The sequence below is a fragment of the Sebastes fasciatus genome, chromosome 11, assembly GCF_043250625.1.
Source record: "Sebastes fasciatus isolate fSebFas1 chromosome 11, fSebFas1.pri, whole genome shotgun sequence".
Taxonomy (NCBI): domain Eukaryota; kingdom Metazoa; phylum Chordata; class Actinopteri; order Perciformes; family Sebastidae; genus Sebastes; species Sebastes fasciatus.
Window position 1 is genome coordinate 19,054,040 of NC_133805.1, and position 18,942 is coordinate 19,072,981.

Genomic DNA, 18,942 nt, shown 5'->3' on the forward strand with positions numbered 1-18,942 from the left:
ACCAGACGAAACAATTCTTCCTGTTTTGATTTTATTATCAATGCAGTGCACTTCGTATCATCATCTGTTTTGTTGAGGCTTGTTATTCTGCAGGCTTTTATCTGCCAACAATGTTACCAAAGCACTCCTGTTACATTTTATTGTTTTCTGTAAATACAACCTCCGAGCTGGAGATTGCTGCACGTTATACTGCTTCGCTGTGGCAGAGCCCGCAAAGGGTTAAAAGATTTGTTGTTGGCACATCCAGAGCAGACAGCAGTCAGTGGTGGTGGTGGGAGGAGGCGCTCTCTGTCTCCAGCTAGATTGGCTGCCGTCTCTCCTGTTTTTCTTTTCGTTTCTGCACGCCGAATAGAGAAGAATTTCTCAGTCTGTTTACATGGTATTGACCTTGCAAAGACAGACTTATAAACACAAAAAGTCTTACTGAAATATATGCACTCTGTTGTTTAACTAAGAGTGCTGATACTGAACCTGATGTTGCTGCTGTTACCGACTTGTATCGACTGTGAGGCCATTAAACATGATGCCCTAGGCAGCATGACATAGCGGGAAATGGAGCAAGATTGGATTTGTGTTTCAGTTGCTAAACATTGTGAATGCAGCATGAATTGTGAATATGGTTTCCTGTTGAGCTCTAATTAAGTCTTTTACAGCCATGTGTGCAGACAAACTTAGATGTTTTTGCTTAGGATTTGGTTGGTTTGAATAAAACTGACTATAAAACAAGTGAAAAATGTTCCGTTGCGTCAAAGAGCTCTCTGGTTAAGAAAGTCTAGGATCAATATTGTTGGTTTCTCAGTAACTTTTATGGATCATGAAAGAACTTTTTTCTTATTGCACTTTCTACACACTCACTTTCTCACACTGCTTTTTAATGAGATGCCATTAAGTGTTACATTGCAGATAACTAAACAAAACAGTGTTGCATATGTGAGAAAAGAAGAAGTAACCAAAAATAGCAAGCTCCTACAAAAAGTGCAATCAGCGGCTTTCATTTCACAACAAATCTCTTGTCTACATTTTTTAGTATGGCTCTGCAACCTTTCACTGTCTCACATAACACACTGAGAATAAACCACGCATATAAAAGTGCAGAAAAATAAAAAAAGTGCCTCCTTATTGTCTCTCAGGGGGAGCGTTGCATCCGTTCAGCCAGCCCCACCAAAGGAGTGTTGATGAGGAGCCCGCCCATCGCCCCTCTGCCCACACACCCTCAGTCTGCTCCGGTGGCATTGAGGACCATCTCAGGTTCCCCCAAATCTATCTTCCCCTATCCCTCCTATCAGGACTCTCCACCCAAGTCCCCCCGCCGCCTGAGCCTGAGTGGTATCTTCCGCTCCTCATCCAGCTCCACACCTGCAGGCATCAAAATCTTCTCCAGGACCAGGAGAGGTGAGTCGAAAAGCTGACATTGCACTGATTCATGATGAACACTGTTGTAATCAGTTGGCATCCTCTGGTTCTGAAATGTGAAGCCAATGCGGAAGTGCCTTAAGCCTGCATTCTTTCTAATAGCCAGCAGGGGGCGACTCCTCTGGTTGCAAAAAGAAGTCTGATTGTATAGAGAGGCGAAGTCCCTCCCCTTCCGGTCGACCTCATGGGACCTTATTTCAGAAACAATATGTATGGTAGTCAATGGCGAGACACAAATCATTTTTTTATAATGTGTTTGAATTGCACCATGAATCACACATATGATGTTTGTCAATTTAAAAGATAATTTTGCAAATTAAGAAAGTCGCAGTTTGTCGTAGTATAATGTAGTTTTGTGTGAAACCGCTCGGTGAACTACATCTCTCGTCTTGCACACTATATGTCAGCAACGCTAGCTACCTAGATAACTTAGCTACGACCACGCACGAATTAAACGTTATCTTACCTGATGTGTTTTATTCAGCGACCCCTGGTCCTTTTATCAGCCGGGAAGAGAAAGAACGAGCAAGACCCGTTGCTGGTGTGAGTACATCCCAGTACGAAACACATAGGCATCGTAGCTTCAGCGAGAGAGACGTCACTTACGCGACTTTTGGGTGTGTAGTCTTACTAATTTTGTATTTTCACAATCTTATACTTCAACAGTTTTACAATAAAAACTGTGACTTTCTTGACTTGCAAAATTATCTTTTATATTGACAAACATATGTGTGATTCATGGTGCAATTCAAACGGGATCAAAAAATTACTTGTCTTCCGTCGTTGACTACCGCTCATGTTTTTTCCAAATAAGGTCCCATGGGGACCGCTGGAAGGGGCAGGACTTCTGGTCTCTATAGAAATCGATAAGAAAATGAGCCTACTTCTCACTTGATTTATTTCCTCAGTAAACATTGTAAACATGAGTTTATGGTCTCAATCGCTAGTTGCAAGTCTTCTACAATACAGCATGATGTTTATTTAGTAAATTATGGTCCCATTTGGAGTAAAATAGACCATAAAGCAGGGTATGTTTTAGGACATGTTTTCAGTTCATGAAAGTTCATTGTAACAATTTTGTCGGCTAAAAATGTCTTAATTAACGTTCGGTTGTACTTAGCGCCCTCTCGTGTCACTTCCGGTTGCAAAAAACCAAGATGGCAAAAGCCAAAATGCAGAATTCCAGGCTTCAAAATGTCAGTCCACAAACCAATTAGTGACATCACGGTGACTACGTCCACTTCTTATATACAGTCTATGGTTGCAACATCAATTTCTGGATTGGCTACAACTGTATTTTGATATAGTATGTCATCTGGTGATAATGCCGATAAATACTGATGTTATTTTGTGCAAGAGGAGGAAGACAGTAGTAAAGGAAGTTAGACACAATAGATGAAAACTCACCGATTATTTTGGTTTCCTGCTGCATGTACGAAGTAAAGCCACAGACAGGAACCTGTATCTATCTGATTGAGTTCATGAGGAGTTGAGGTAGTTTGCAGCTGTCATGCAGCATTTTTCTCAGTTACACACATTGAACATCGTCGTGCCAATAAGGAAGTAGAAGCCTAGATTTCGTCATGGTAAAAAAAGAAAAGAAAAATCCAATGCTTTGTTTTGCAGTTCCCTACAGGCCAACATGATCACAAGCGATGAGCGATCGCTTGAGGAGCAGATAGATGTTCCTTCATTATCAGTCATCCTCTTATTGATGACGTCAACAACTTTCTCAGGAATCAAAGAGGAGTGGCATTGAGGAGTGCATTTCAAAGGCAGTTTATTAGATTAAGTTGCAGGTTTGGCATCCCACAGGTGGGAGTCCAGCCACAGTGCATTCTCCAAAATTAAAACGCACTAATGACATAATGGTAATACTGAGACAGGCTGGGCAGAACAAGGCCTTGTTTGTTGAAGAACAGACAAGGCACATTTTCAGCTCTCATGTCTCCATGTCTTTGGGTGGCTGATTATCATTACATAACAGAAACCAGCCTGTTTCGCATGGAAACAGCCCTGCTGGAAGCTGCATCAAACAGCACAGAGATGACTCATATGTTTTTGGCTCGTCGTACATCTACCCATTCTTCTGTTTCCTCGCAAAGGGTCAGCTTGGCAGAGGCTGGTGGAATAGCTCAGTTAGGGCCAGACCTCAAGAGTCAGCATGCTCCGTTTCCTCTGGAGATCCTTATTGATGGTAACCAGACTAAAACACACCGGCGGCTACAGCCTTCTCGTGCCAGCCGCTCGGCATTTTTAGAGTGTGATGTGGTTCGAGACATTGCATCCTCTCGGTTTTCTTTTTCCGACTAATGATGTGGCTTTAAATGAACGGGGGCCAATCATAATAACCACAGAGTATGCTTGTAAATGAATATCATACAGCGACTGAGTGGGCACACACAGCTTTTTCTATTTTTATTAGTGGGATGTTTTTGTAGGCACCCTACTTTCGCCACAAGGGTGTGCTGAAGGTTTGTCTTGATTTAGTTCTCATACTGTTGTTGATTAAGCTGTCAGTTTTATACATCTACATTAGTTTTATCAGTATTTGTTTTGCCTTTTTAGTAAACATATAGGTTTTTCTTTTTTTCAGAATTGTATGTGTTCCTGAACCTGATTTTGTTTAAGTTGCACTATTTAATAGGTGTTTTCTCAGGTGCTTTTAGATCCATAATTGCCACAAATATGATCAGAATGTCTTCTCATTCCCGTCTGGTCTAAATATGTGTTTTCTAATTGCCTGGACATTGTCAGTCTCTCACTGCTGAAGGCAACTGTGGTGCTTTCATATCCTTATCTGGAAGTGACCAGACTCTCAGGAGCTCATCATACAACCATGCAGAGTTTTCCCCCCCCCTCTCTCTCACTCTCTCTGTTGCTACTGTGTGCTGTATGTTGTCAGTAAATAAAGGAACAGGGCAGTTTTGAAATTCACAAAGTGCATACCTTACAAGGGCAGAATTTAGATTTTTATTTTGAGTGTGGATGCTAAGCTTAAGAAAAATACACCATGGATGGGATTTCAAATCCTCACGGATCTGAAACTTAGCAACCTTCAATACAAACTGAAGTGAATTAGTTTTGTTAGGAAAGCTTTATCACAGCAGGTATCACATGATGTTTGAGGCGATCATTGATATTTCAACCCCTCTTGACCAACTGAGCGGAGTGGAACACTTGCATAACATGTTAATTGAGATCTGTGTTGGACACACTGTGGCTAATGTGAGCAGCAGAAACTGAGTGGGCCATCTGTCACGGGTAGCTGAGGCTAGTGGTATTGAATGGAGGCTTTCTGATCAGCTGACAGAACATGGGATGTCCCCCTGCTGTCATCGGCGGGGGGCTGGCCTCAGCACTCTTAAAGGTCAGGCCCCCAAAAGTTACAGACACAACCGACCTGTACAAATGACAGAGTTGCAGGACTCCCAGCTCAAATACCTTTATGTCTTAATTTGTAGTTTTTTTTTTAACAAAGAAATGCTGAGATCGTCTGATCCTGAGTGTGTCATATGAGACAGATGTGCCTGTGCTTACTTTCCTGTGTTGGGAGAGGGAGGGCAGTGGAAAAGGGGGGGCGGGTAGATGTGCAGTCTGAGCCAATCGCTGGTGTATGCTTCATGGACTAGCCTCCTTTTACAGGCTGCTGACATGGGTGCTATATTAAAGAGACGCCACCCACAGCTGCACCTGACAATTTACAGCACTGACACAGCTGAGAGGGGGGAAAAGGCGCTCCGGTCCCAGTTGTTATTTGCATCACTTGCGAGAGGGACGTTTCTCAGCTGAAGCTGTGTGGAAATTACATCTTTCACGCCTTTTCCCATCAAACAAATGAGCTGACACAGTACACTGCTTCCTTCTGGCTCTGTGCTCCGTGAATTTTTTTTTTTTTTTTTTGCCTGGATATGAAAGCTTAGCTTTTATTGGTGACTTGCTGCGGTTGTCTTTTTTCTTTTTGTAACTAGCACTGTTGGCTCCAAGGAAAAGTGGAATACGCTGCTTCATGGAGTAGCCAGAATTAGTTTTTTTTCTCGTGCAGACGAATCGATTGAAGGTGACCAGTTTTCCTCCTTTTTAATAAGAAGGACCATCTCTCTCCTAAAGATGGAGTAAACAGCTTCATAGACTAATCATTCTCTAGATCTGTTGGATTTACTTTTCAACTTCATTTCTGTACAACTTTCTTCATCTAGCGAATGGAGTGAACTCTCACTTTGGGCAGTTTTGAGCCACCCCTATCGTGATGCGAAAGGTCATGGTCAAATTTAGTTTTGAACCCACAACCCACCACTGCGTTTCATGAAGAGGTTTGGCAGCCTGAGGAGGAGCAAGAAACGGAAGGAGCAAGATGGGCTAGGAGGGCGCCATCAGTCCGAGTCGTCGTGTCTGTCTGGTAACGTGCTGTGATCTTCACCTGCTCCTCTTCAGTAGTCCTGCAGTAGTCCTGCATAAGTATTCTTAGGATTGAGCATTCAAGTTATTCTCCTTTTGGCAAAAGTCATCTATTTTTTGTTTGGTACTTATATATGTCATCTATATATATGCTGTAGGTTGTGGCCTTAGGTTCTCCTTATAGTTTAGGTGCAGGTTACATGGTCTCTGGTTTCACAAATGCATGCAGTACATCAGACCAAAGTGGTAAAGCTATGTGTGAGGGGCTGACCTGGGGCCAGAGGTCAGCTATCACTAAATATTGCACATACTGCATGCTGCTCTATGCATTGTGCCTGATTGATGTGTCTTCTTTAATTTAAATGTTAAAGCAGTGATAGAGATAAGTGAAATGTGTTTTTATTTTGTAGTGGCCCTGTCATCATGGTTAAGTAATTCAGAGCCACTCTATCTGATGCAGTGTCAGTTCATTATTTCTGTCCCATATCCTAGGGGAGTCTGTTCAGAATAGCTGCTCCATTTTGAAAACTTTATTTAAATTGACAGGAAGCATTTAAGGTGAAGTAGGGACAGTCAGAACATGCGAAATCATTGATTTTGGGGGGCTTTTAATTATGAGTGGAGACTCTTATCTCCGTTCATAGTATATCCTTCAGGTTTTCGTGAAAAGGAAGCAGGCCAACATGAGCAGTGACAGAAAATGGATGCCAAACAAAAAGCGCAGACCTCCATGCAGACTTATGGCAGCTTTCGTAAAAAGTGTTAGCTCATAATGCTTGATGTGTGAAGCACTGGGGACACGCTGTGAGGCGTTCAAGTGGCCCTTTATCACAGACTTTACAGCTCCTGATTTAGAGCCAGTCTGACATTGGTGGAGTAGATGAGTAGAGCAGAGTCCTGTCATGATGATGTACGTCCAAATGTGGCCGTATACGATGTAGAGTTCTTTGTAAAGGCAGTATACAACGCGGTGACACCTCAGCCGAAACCATAAGTCCTTTTTATCTAGAGCTTCTACATAATGGATGTGCAACTACGTCGCTGCTGACGTCTACATAAGAAATTTCGGTAGTCTGTGTGCTTCTTCTCAGCAACATATTTGTCAGATTGAACTGTGACTGCTCATGTAAATGTTTTGCCATGATGCAGTTTGCACACATGATATGTCATAGTGAGCCTGCCATTATTGAGGTGTTGAACGGCCACGTCCTTTGTTGCAGAGAGCCTGTATTACGGTGTACCTAGCAAATTCATTTGAAAACCTTGTCACAAATCCGCACACCAGTTCTGACCAGTGTGCCCATACAAACATAGCGATTCACGGTTGTGATTCATTGTGGCCAGAGAATGCTGTAGCACCGCATCATTGGGCCCTGTAGCAGCCTCGCTACTGCTCTGACGTCGACCAATGAGGATCACGTTGCTCCCGGAGTCACCGTAGACCCACTTGACTTAAAAATCCCTGTCGACTCCTCAGGGGGCACCCACTCAGAGAGGATCTGCTTTTATGGGTGTTATGTTAACACGGCTTGCAGTAAATCGCAATATAAAAACCAAGTGTGAGTAGCCTCAGCTAATCGACTACCCTCCGAGCAGCCTCCACACCTCTTGAGTCAAAAATATTCAGTTTACTATTTTGCTTGACAGTTAAAGGAGCTATATATATGAGATTTTGAATATTAATATACTCTTTGCTATGTAAAGATATAGTGGAGTAATGGCATCCTGAGCAGAGAATGAAGTCGCTCTCCCTCTGTGTATGTTGTAATCCGAGCTTCTCTGTTCTTTGTTTTGGTAGCCGGGCTGGCCGTGTGTGCATATGAGTCCCTCCGTTTGAAACTCTTGTCCCTCCCCACATTTATAAAGAGACTAAAGGCCTAGACACAGCAAGCCGACATCAATGAACTAGAGGTGATGAAGACCGACTGTTACGTCGCCTCACTTCGCCTTTGTCTTGGCCGACAAGTTGCATTTGAAATCGCCGCAAAGACTGCAGCCGACGGCCAACTACCACGTTCAGTCTTGCGCCTGTGTGAGAGGAAATAACTCTCCACACCAGCAGGCGGCGGTAGTCTGTATTTGTCATTCAAAAAGGGAAACTGGAAGACCGAGGATGGCGGATACACAAGCCGTTGTTATGATACTTACTGTACATGAAACAAAGCGGCGTTTGCTGACCATTTTCACACCACTCTCACTCACCACTTGGCTTCATTCCAGATAGCCATGTCGTTGTGAAAATATCCGTGTATTGTAATGATCAGATGAGATGAAGATGAAAAGTGAGAAGAGCCTTCTGTTTTTTTTCCTCTTGACTTTACTCGTTTGCTTGCTTTCCTCACTTCGGTTTCTCTTCTCGTGCACTGATTCATTAAAGATGAACCGCCGATCAGAGTGATTTCTCTCACCGACTAGCTCTGCTGCCGATTCAACATGCTGAATCAGCCCAAAAAAAACTCCTATACGAGTAGACTAGAGCCAACAGACGCTCATCGACGGCCCCAAACTGTCGGCTTGGTTTGTCAGGGCCTTTAGTTCATCCTCATCATTATTTCATATCTATATTTCGCATACAGCGCCTGTTAGCAGAAGGAGAAGGCTTGCATTTCTTCTTCTATTACTTCCGGAACAAGCCGCCCGGTGTCAAACTATCGTCACAAATAGCCCGGTTTTCCAGCGGTTCATACCAGGCTTGAAATCGAACCCACCACTGGTTATGTGTGCAGCGTTTCAGTCGATTTTACCGAATAAGAATTCAGAATCTCAACAAAAGACACTGGTGTCTAAAAACCTCATTGACAGGAAAGAGGCAGAAGAGAAAACAGTAAAATCAGCTGGGACAGTGCAAGCGGGGGCTTCATGACCACTGTGGCCTCAGGGCATACGACTTTCAGAAAGCCATCAAGGTCAAACAGAGGGTTGCCGCCGGTGAAATTCCTGCCCTGGTTAGCAGGATAACTAGCAAGCTAATAATTACATTACATGGATTTAGGAAGAAAAGCAAAAGGAGGGGAGGTATGGCTGACACGTCCACTTGTATTTGGTCTGAGATGCTGGTGCTCTAGTGTGACATCTAGTGGTTCTGGGTGTCATATATAGAACCTTTAATCAATTATCAAAGTAGCTACAGAAGAATTTTGTGTGGGTCGACTAATTGATTAATTTGACCAATCGTTTCATCTCTAATTCAAATAGTTGCATAATAATATTGAAATGGCAATTTAGAGAGATTAACCTTGCAAATCAATGCTGCTTTTGTCTCCCTGCGTTGACAGAGCTGTGTCCATTGCATATAGGAGCATCTTATCAGTACTATGTTCATACGTAGCTTCACTCTAAAATATTATATTGAGTACTGCGTATGTTTTTTTTATGTTGTAAAGTTAGATGGACTGACTACTTGCAGCAAGGCATCCATTTCCTGTTACCAGTGTGGTGTCTAGCTGGCCCTGATTAACCAAGCCGAGGAGAGGCCTCCCAGCCCCGCTGTTATCTCCTCCTGAGGAATGTGCCACAACAGCGTGGCTAAAATAAGAAGGCTACACTGCGGAAGCAGGGCACGCCAAAGAGGGCTGGTGCATGCCAACTAAATGTCAAGAGATAGTGTGGAGTGCGCTTGGACAGACCAAGGAAAAATGTTCACTCGACACACGGCGCTTCATTTATGAAAAATGTCTCCTAACTTTTTTATAATTCTCTTTTTGAAGATTATATTAAGATAGCAGGATAAGTCACAGGAAAGTAGGTAAAATCAATGTGCCATACTGATCACAATATGGATACTTCTGGCCTGGTTCATATAGAAGTCTTTGAATGATGATCCTAAATACTTTGTTTTTCAAATTACTTCAAAGGTCAACTTTAAATTCATATGGTCATACACGTCTTTAATAATGATCTCAGTTTGTTTCATAAGACTGAGTCCAAGCGGATGATACTGAAACTGATTCTTGTATCTTCATGTCCTCATGTGACATTAACATACATAAGTCAGCTGGAAGTCTCATGGTGGAGGCCTTGTAATGTGAACCATTTGGTCTTCATCACCCATGTTACTCTTTGTGTGGCCTCAGAAATATGTCTGCGCAGTAGAGGCGGGGCAGCGTGAGTGTCGCATGTCACCCTGCGTAAGATCGTGATGCCTGATGTGAAAGAGCATGTGAGGGCTGTCATGTGACCGACACCTTCAACCTGACACCGCCCGCAGGACTAGCTGCATCACTGACAGCTGACTGCTACACTGGAGCTTAATGCGGCTGCTCATGTTGTCATCAGCCTAGTTATTGTGGAGAGACGCCAGGAACAGGAAAAGGACAATCTGCATGATTCATTGTGTTTCTTTGCGCAATATTGATCCATTATTGATGGCTTTTTAGAGCATCCATTGAGATGAGTTGAGCTTTGAAGAGTGCCATCAAGGGATTTTTCATTAACATGCAGTGTTATTGAGGAGTAAGCCACAGGGATAATTCTAGCCTGGAGTTAGCGGTTAAATGTAATCTATTACTTAAAGTAGCAGTGGGTAGAAATGGAGCAAATATGATTAAAAGAAGTTATTTTTGATAAAATGGACACTATATCCTGACAGTAGTGCATGAGACAGGTAATCTGAAAAAAAAAGCATGTGTCTTTGTCTCCTCCGGTGCTCCTAATGGCATCTGCAAGATTTCACAGACCGGAGGAAAACAACCAATCGGAGCCGAGCTGGAGCCTGCCAATCACTCACAAACGCAGATCAAACGGTCAAACTAGGCAGCACTAATCAAAATATAAAATGAGAGTTTGTGACCCGTCAGCTATGTTGAGATCAGTTGAGGAAATACCAAGCACCGCCCACCAGCCGGAGCACAGCCAATAGGAACGCTCAATAGGAACGCACTCTCTGAAAATAACCTTTGATTGGCCAAAGTCTCCTGTCACGGTTTTTTAAAGCCTGAAAACCTGAAAGGTTATTATGGAATTTTTACCCAATGATGCCAAAAACGTTCTGTCTACTGCAGGTTTAATTAATATATTTTTAAAAAACAATTTAAAAAGTATTTATAAATATAAAGACAAGGTGAATCAGTGATTTTTAAATAGCTTTTTAAATTCAAGTTTTAATAATTGTTATTATGTTTTCTTCTCATATTCTCATATTGTTGAAGACACCTATGAAAGCTATCAATGCTGCTAATAGTTTATATAACTTAGTTTTGAAGCTGTCTTTCTAGTGGGGGTTTACCCAGTGCATCCCTGTCTGTCAGCGACTGGGCTGAGACTTTATCTCTGGCATCTGTGTTGTTTCTCAGTACCCAGGACTCCCTCAGTCCCTGATGGATCAGATATGCATTCCTTCTCTGTTATAGCATGTGACAGCATTGATGGTATCTGCAGCCGTCACGATTGTAGCACCTCAGTCTTGCCAACTCAGCCTATCAGCGACGTGAATCCGCACGCCGTTTCAATGTCACTGAAAACGAAGTATGAACTGACGTTGAAGAGATAAGTGGTGGTATCTATTGTGGATCTTTTTATCTCCCTGCAGCCTCTGGACTCTCCACACCACCCAGCACCCCGACCCAGGCGTCCAGCCAGCCTGTGTTCACCCAGGAGGCCCAACCGAGCGGGCCCAGCCCTGAACGCCTGGAAGCGAGCACCCGATCCCGCTCGATCTCCACACCTCCAGACACAGGACATCGCCTCAGCCTTCCCTCTGCCAAACCCCCGATCCCTTCCTCGAGCCCTGTGCCATCTTACTCTACCTCGCAACAAGTGAGTCACACCGCAAAAATCGTTCTCATTTTAAGACGCTGTGTAAAGTCACAAATTCATGTTTGCCTCGAGGCAGTTCAGTCAGTGAACTCTGAACAATAGATTAACGAGGCAGTCAAATACATTTAGGTGTGACTTCTTTCACCAGTCAGCTATGTTAGAACGTAAACATACATTTGTTTTGTAGAGTTGTTATGGAGCCTCTCCAGTTTCTAGCTTTAGGAGAGGGTGGCATGAGATAAAGGATAACTTTGGTATTGCAGCAAGCCGCCAGCCGTGCACTAAAAGTGCTTGTTGCTTTCACTGACAGGCTCAGATTGTTTTAATAAGTGTCTGACAACATTATAGAAAGAGAAATGAAACGTTTTTTTTATCTTTTGCTTGATACGATCTGTTTGTTATTGTGTTTCTCACTCGAAGAAGCCTCGCCCTTAAACCTTGCGTCTCATCCACATTCATTCACATACATATTCATGGCTGAATATTTAGCTGATTTCGACATTACAGCCATGTCTCTTCCACCAACAAATCACATGACACAATGACCAACAGAAAGCAAAAGGTAAGAAAGAGGTTTCATTTCTCTGTAGGGTCCTTTCCATAATGTTGTCAGACACTTACTGTAAAATAACAATCTGAGCCAGTCAGTGACAAAAACAAGCACTGTTCGTGGACGTAAACTGACAGTACCAGGTTGCCTCAAATGATTACTTTACAGCTCATTTAGCGGCTGGCGGCTGCAGCGCTCTCCCTCAATACTGGACCAATTTCAGAAAGTATTGCCCCCATTAGTCACTTAGACACAAAAACATGGGAAAATAGGGTTCAGGTTGAAAATACCAGAGTTATCCTTTAACAAATAATGATAGAACTGTCCTGGGGCTCAGAAATAGCATATATGTAGGTGAAATATGTATTGCTTTTACTCAAAAATAAGACTGAATATGTGACTAAATTTGCAGGTAAAATGCTGCATCTTTGCTCTGCTTCAGTACAGATAAATAAATACAGCATGGATCACAAGATGTTGAAACTGATAACTATTTTCCCTCTGTGGCAACATAACAGTCTGTCCATGAGTCATGTGCTGCTTTACTCAGTGTCATAAGGGTTCACTGGGACAGTGGTGAATAGAAAGCACGGATGATGCAAATCTCTTTTAATTCAAGCTCTGATACTGGAGCATGCAGTGCGTCAACAGGCCTGTGTTTGCACTATTTGCTCGGAGAATATAAATATTGTCGCTGCATTGAAGCACTACCTCAAATAGTATTTGACTGTTACTGCAAAAACAGCTGAGAGGTAGTTCAGGGTTTTGTCACAAGGATTTTAATTGTGGGTTTCATTTAGGATCCACCACAGTCTGAGTCGGGATGTGATACCAGATTTCCCGCAGCATGCCCATTTAATGAATTATCTGTCTTGACCTGTCTGCTGTGAGTGATTGTGGGTTGTAGCCAGAGAGGGTAAATCAATATTTCATCACCAACATTGTATACTGTTGATATTAACACCCAAGGACTCATGATTGTGGTTGAAGAGCGATGAGACCCCCAGCCCTCCCCCCTTTCCATCATTCATAAGGGAGGTTGACCAAATAATCTTCTGATGCTGTACTTTTTTTTTTTGCCAAATCCAATTTCGAAAGCAATTAATTTAATGGATTTATGTATGTCTGCTTCCCTGGAATTTGCTGTAATACCAAAGTAGGCTGCGTGCCCGCTGTGATGCAGCAGGGCAAGATTTATGAGAGTGCAGCAGGAGTGGGTTTTTGGCGAGAGAAGCGCTGTGTCACCATTGCAGGGCGACGCTGGGGGACCGTCTAGCATCCCAGAGCAGGTATATGCAGGCTTTCTCACATTGCTGCAGTGGCTTATTGTGGATATACTTGCAAATTAGGGACCAAGGGAAATCACATACCAACAAGCACACTGTTAAAACGGCCACTTGTATTATTAAGGATTTAAAGATATCTTAAATTTAGTTTTGACTAGTACAATCAAAGTTGTAGATACTGTATCTTGAAATACAATTTCTGCTAGTAAGAATGTTACTGTGGATATCTTTAATTACCATTCGGACTAGCGAGAGTATGACTTTTGACTAGGAGAAATGCTATTATGGATATATAAAATGTAATTCCACATAGGAGTGTGGTCTGTTTAAAGGTCCCATATTGTAAAAAGTGAGATTTTCATGTCTTTTACATTATAAAGGTTTAAGGTTTAAGTGCTATATAAATACTGTTAAACTATCAAAACGCTCAATATACGGAGAAATACTCACAGCCCGTATTCAGAAATTGTGCGTTTGAAACAAGCCGTTAGGATTTCTGTCCATTTGTGATGTCACAAATATACAATATTTAGACCATTACGCGGTTTTAAATGTAAATATTCTAAATGTGTCCCAGTTTATTTCCTGGTGCAGTGTATGTGAATAACTTCAGCTGACAGGAAGTAAACATGGACCCAAACTGTTGCCTAGCAACGCAATTCCATTGCAATTAGGTTGAAATGCACTAAAACGGAGCGTTTCAGACAGAGGGGTAAATACAGGCATATTCAGGCAGACAGTATGAGGAAAATAAAGTTGTTTTTTTAACATTACAACATGTAAACATGTTCTAATAGAAACACAAAATACAAGTATGAACCTGAAAATTAGCATAATATGGGACCTTTAAATGTTAAGACGGCTTGTTATACACAGGCTTGCAAATCTCTCAGCATGACACAGCATCTTTCCTTATGCTGGGGGGAACTCTCCTTTGTTATGTGCAAGATAAAAATGGCAAAATGCAATCGTGGATATCTAGAATTGAAAGCCCAATACACATGAATGACAAAAGCGACCTCATTTTTCATAGGAAGAATGTCGTCGTGGATATCTGAAATGTTCTTTTTGACTAGGAAGAATTGGAATTACAAATAATTGCATTACATATCCAGTCTAGCTACTAAATGTTAAAACGGCCACTTATATTTTTAAGGATTTAAAGATATCTTAAATTTAGCTTTGACTAGTACAATCAAAATTGTAGATACTGTATCTTGAAATACAATTTCTCCTAGTAAAAATGTTATTGTGGATATCTTTAATCACCATTCTGACTAGTGAGAGTATGATTTTGACTAGGAGAAATGCTATTATGGATATATAAAATGTAATCCCATATAGGAGTGTGGTTTGTTGTTTGCAAATCCCTCAGCATGACACAGCATCTTTTCCTTATGCTGGGGGAAACTCTCCCGTGTTATGTGCAAGATGCAAATGGCACAATTTGCATGCCATTTTCCTCATGTCCCTGCCACTACCCAGGCTCCCAAAGAGTTGTTTTTGTAGAGCCTCAGCCATGTTGCTTGGTTTTGTCAGAAGAAATGAACTGTGAGGATGGTGTCAAGGCATCCCCAGCTTCTTGCTGCTAAGCAACGAAAGGGGATTTCCTAATATGGTGAAGCACCCAGTGTTGCTCTCTGCATCGAGGAGGGGTGTGTCCACAACTAGTGGAGCTTCCTGCTTTCTCCTCCACGCTGCATGTGAAATACTTTCCCCTGTGGTGAGTGCTGTTTGGTGGATTATAACTGTAACAAAGAATTCAGCTGTTTTATTGTGGTGAGGATTAATCGTGTGCCTCTGTTGTGCCTGTGTTGTGGCTGTTGGAGCAGCCTGTATAGATGCTGGTTCCATCTACTGCAGCAAATGGATCAGGACTGTTCCACTCTGAGTTTTATTAAGGGGTGTGTGTAGTCTAATAATAATGTGTTGATTAAGTTGTAGCTCTACAGCACAATGTTTATGTCACGTTAGCTGTGTATATTTAGCCTTGAGGAGCTTTGTGTAGTCGGTGAAACGTCGGTGACGCACCACGTTTGTTGGGGATGTTTTTGCGCACCGAGCTCGGTGTGATCAGTGTGCGCTGGGGGAAAAGTCGCTTCACCCTGCTGCTCACTCCCAATTCACAGCAAAGTTTGGCCGTGTGTTGTTGTGAGGATTTGCCACGATCTTCACCGGACACGTCTGCCTTTTTTTCCTCTCTCTCTCACAGGTCTACGGTTTATTCGAAGGCATGCTGGAGAAACTTGAACTAGATGATGATGGTAAGTAACCCACTGCTCTCGCTCTCTCTTTTAACCCAGTTTAGCAATGGGATGTAAAGGTGACTCCATATAACATCAGGATATCATAGGTATTCCAGATGTTTTTTAAGCTAAAAGATTAGACCAGACCCATGCATACAGATATCAGAGCCACAGAGATTGAGAGTTGTGTCACATATTGGAGGGATTTTCCTTTCGTTTGTTATCATAACAGACCGGTAAAGAGGATTGTAGATATTTGAAATGGGAGTTTTTCCTAGTAAGAATTATATTGTATTTATCATTTTAAATATCAAAAATGCAATTGTGGATATCTGGAATTGAAAGCCCAATACACATGAATGGCAAAAGTGATGTATTTTTCATAAAAGAAATGTCATTGTGGATATCTGAAATGTTATTTTTTACTAGGCTAGGAAGAATTGGAATTACAAATAACTGCATTACATATCCAGTCTAGCTATTAAATGTTAAAACGGCCGCTTATAGATGTTTTTTAAGCTTAAAGATTAGACCAGACCCATACATACAGATATCAGAGCAGACCGTTTTTTTCTAAATTAATATGTTTTTAAAAATGAAGACAGATACCGGTGGAATACTGGAGAAACCATCTGGGAAAAAAGGCCACTTCCAAAATGATAAAAAATAAGTTTTCTTGCTTGTAATAAGTAAAAAAAGAAAATCTGCCAATGGAACAAGTGAAAATCCTCTTGGTAAAATTTCTTGAAATTAGATTTAATATTTAGGTCTTTCAAGATTAAAAGAGATTTTGAATTAGCTGGCGAAACTCATGAAGAGCTATATTTCATCAGTATTAGGAAATGCTGTATATCATAATAAGCCTGTAATGCTCAAAAGTAGTATTTTGTCACTTAAGTCTAAAAACAAGTCCCTATATTTCACTGAAATGTTACTTTTTAGGTGATTGTGTCTTACAGTATATTAAGTGTTAAGAGAAATTTTACGAGTAATTAGACAAATGTACTTATATGGATTTTATCATGATAATTAAAAGTCATTGTATTGCAGCACATGAGACTGAAACTAACGATTACAAATAATTATTTAAAATGTTTTTGATTGAGTAATCATTCAAAGCAAGAAAAGTAATGATGAATAGCCATCGCAAGTACCCAGACAGACCCCAGAGATATGTCTTCAAAATGCTTATTTGTCTGACCAGCAATCAGTTTTTTCAATTTTGATATACACTTTACATTTGAGGAGCCAGAACAAGCAAATGTATTATATTCATTTCATTTTGTCATTAAACTAATAGATGAATCAACTCGTGGGAAAAACATACTGTAATCATAAAACTCAGTGAAGTTCCTACAGCACTTTGCTGTCTGTGTTTTTCCACTGTTTCTGTGCTTGTCGGTGCTTAAAGCAGATCTTAATTATCAGTAAGATGGAGCAGTAAAGTGGCTGTAAGTGGTCCAGACCCGTAATGGTTGTTTAGGCTCTCAGAGCGTGTTTTGTTTCCAGGCTCTCATTATATATTCCCTGTGAGAGTTCTGCTTCCTCTAAAAGTATTTCCCTGCTTTTTGTTCTCACAGCTGCTGAACCTGAGAGTGATATTTACATGCGCTTCATGAAATCCCACAAGTGCTACGACATCGTCCCCACGAGCTCCAAGCTGGTCGTGTTCGACACGGCGCTCCAAGTTAGTACTGTGACAAAATTAAGTTAATTTTGCCTGCGGAGGATCATTTATATGATATCGAGGTTGCTTGTCTTGAGAACCGAAAGAGGCATTCAGCTGAAGTTAATGTTCAGTAAAATGAGCTGCAGTATTTGCCTCAGAGCAGTTTCTATGAGATGAAATTGTCATAAAGCTGTTAAACAGTAATCCTGGGGAGCTCTGGCCTCTTTGATGTGTAGATCTTCAACCACTGAATCCACTGAAGCTCAGAGTTGAGAGGCCCTCTCTAAAAGAAACGGAAATACTAAAACCAACACAAAGCCATCAAGAGTTTTCACAAAATACATCAAAAGTGTCTCTTCTACTCATGAGAAAGTGACGGAAACAAAGAAAAAGTCATCAGAAGATGAGGGCTGCAACCAAAGATTATTTTTAATCAGACATTAATTTGTTGAAATTTTTCATGCTAAATTGTTTAATCTATGAACTGTCAAGAAAATGGTTACGAATTGTCTTGATTTGTCAGACCAAAAGTCACACACCTAAAGATAATGAATTTAAAATCATTTAAAACACACAAAAGTAGCAAATCCTTGATTTAACAACTGAATTGGTTGATCAGAGATGTTGCCGATTAATTTGACGTCAATCAACTACTAGATGAAGTGTTTCAGCTCCGAAAAAGATCATCACATTATTGCTGTGAAGTATTGTGTATAATCTCATTTTTAATTTTGACTGTTGCTTGACAGGTTAAGAAAGCGTTCTTCGCCTTGGTGGCCAACGGTGTGCGAGCTGCTCCACTATGGGACACGGAGAAGCAAAGCTTTGTGGGTAAGAACCCCAAAACCTGTCACAAAATTAACTTCATGACCTTATTTAATGTCTGTACGTATGTTATCACATACTAAAATAACTATTTTATAGTATCTGTAATAGTATTTTAAAGAATCTTGGCTATTAAACTGCCACTTGTTTTCCTAGTTTTCTGCTTTCTAGGTTTGTTTCTGATATTTGTTGCTGTTCAGGTCTAGTCGTTAAATCACAAATACTTAAAAGTAGTTGGACCAAATAAGAGGAAAAAAAGGCTTCCACACACTTTGACCGAAAGCTTAGCAATAAAATCTTCAATGTGCAAATACCAAGAAAAGACAGAGCTTAGCAATTGAATGTGAAATGTGTTGTGTGAGTGAGGAAAGATGTTTAGATGCCTTTATTCTTCTTACTTGCTCTATAGCTTTGACTTTAGCACCTTTAAGACTTTAACGTGCAGTCTACATATTTGTAGTCCACCGTTTAGTTTTAGAGTAATTCCTCTTGCTGTGCTGGTGCGTCATCGCTAAATGAACACAGAGGAAAGACTGTAATAATGCTGCTGGTCGTGTCTCGTGGAGAGCGATGCTATATTGAGCATTAGTCATTACAGCGGTCATAAACCATTAAACACAGCAATGACTCCTCTATTGACCAGTGCTCTGAGAGGTTTGAAATTATAGTTAACATAACAAATCACAGCAGACTCTAAAAAAGAAACCTTCTGTTAGTAAGAGAGTGTCAAAAGACAAACACCAGCGGCCAATCGGCTTTGTTGTGCTGTTTTTTGTTTTTTTCCTGCGTAGCGTTTATTGC

At 41.2% G+C, this 18,942-nt stretch overlaps 1 protein-coding gene across 4 annotated transcripts in view; it reads left to right on the forward strand.

The window, feature by feature from the left end:
• Window positions 1-18,942, forward strand: part of LOC141777257 (5'-AMP-activated protein kinase subunit gamma-2-like) — a 28,097-nt gene that overhangs the window by 3,463 nt on the left and 5,692 nt on the right. For 2 of the 4 annotated variants that reach the window (XR_012595874.1, XM_074651354.1), the window contains exons 3-7: window positions 1,131-1,392; window positions 11,339-11,565; window positions 15,614-15,665; window positions 17,228-17,334; window positions 18,066-18,147. Coding sequence is in view for 3 of the 4 variants with exons in the window: in XM_074651354.1 (XP_074507455.1) it covers window positions 1,131-1,392; window positions 11,339-11,565; window positions 15,614-15,665; window positions 17,228-17,334; window positions 18,066-18,147 (730 nt within the window). In the remaining variant the exon portion in view is untranslated. Of the gene's footprint in view, window positions 1-1,130; window positions 1,393-5,151; window positions 5,813-11,338; window positions 11,566-15,027; window positions 15,125-15,613; window positions 15,666-17,227; window positions 17,335-18,065; window positions 18,148-18,942 lie in introns of those variants that run through there. The other 2 variants (XM_074651355.1, XM_074651356.1) reach the window with 2 other exon arrangements.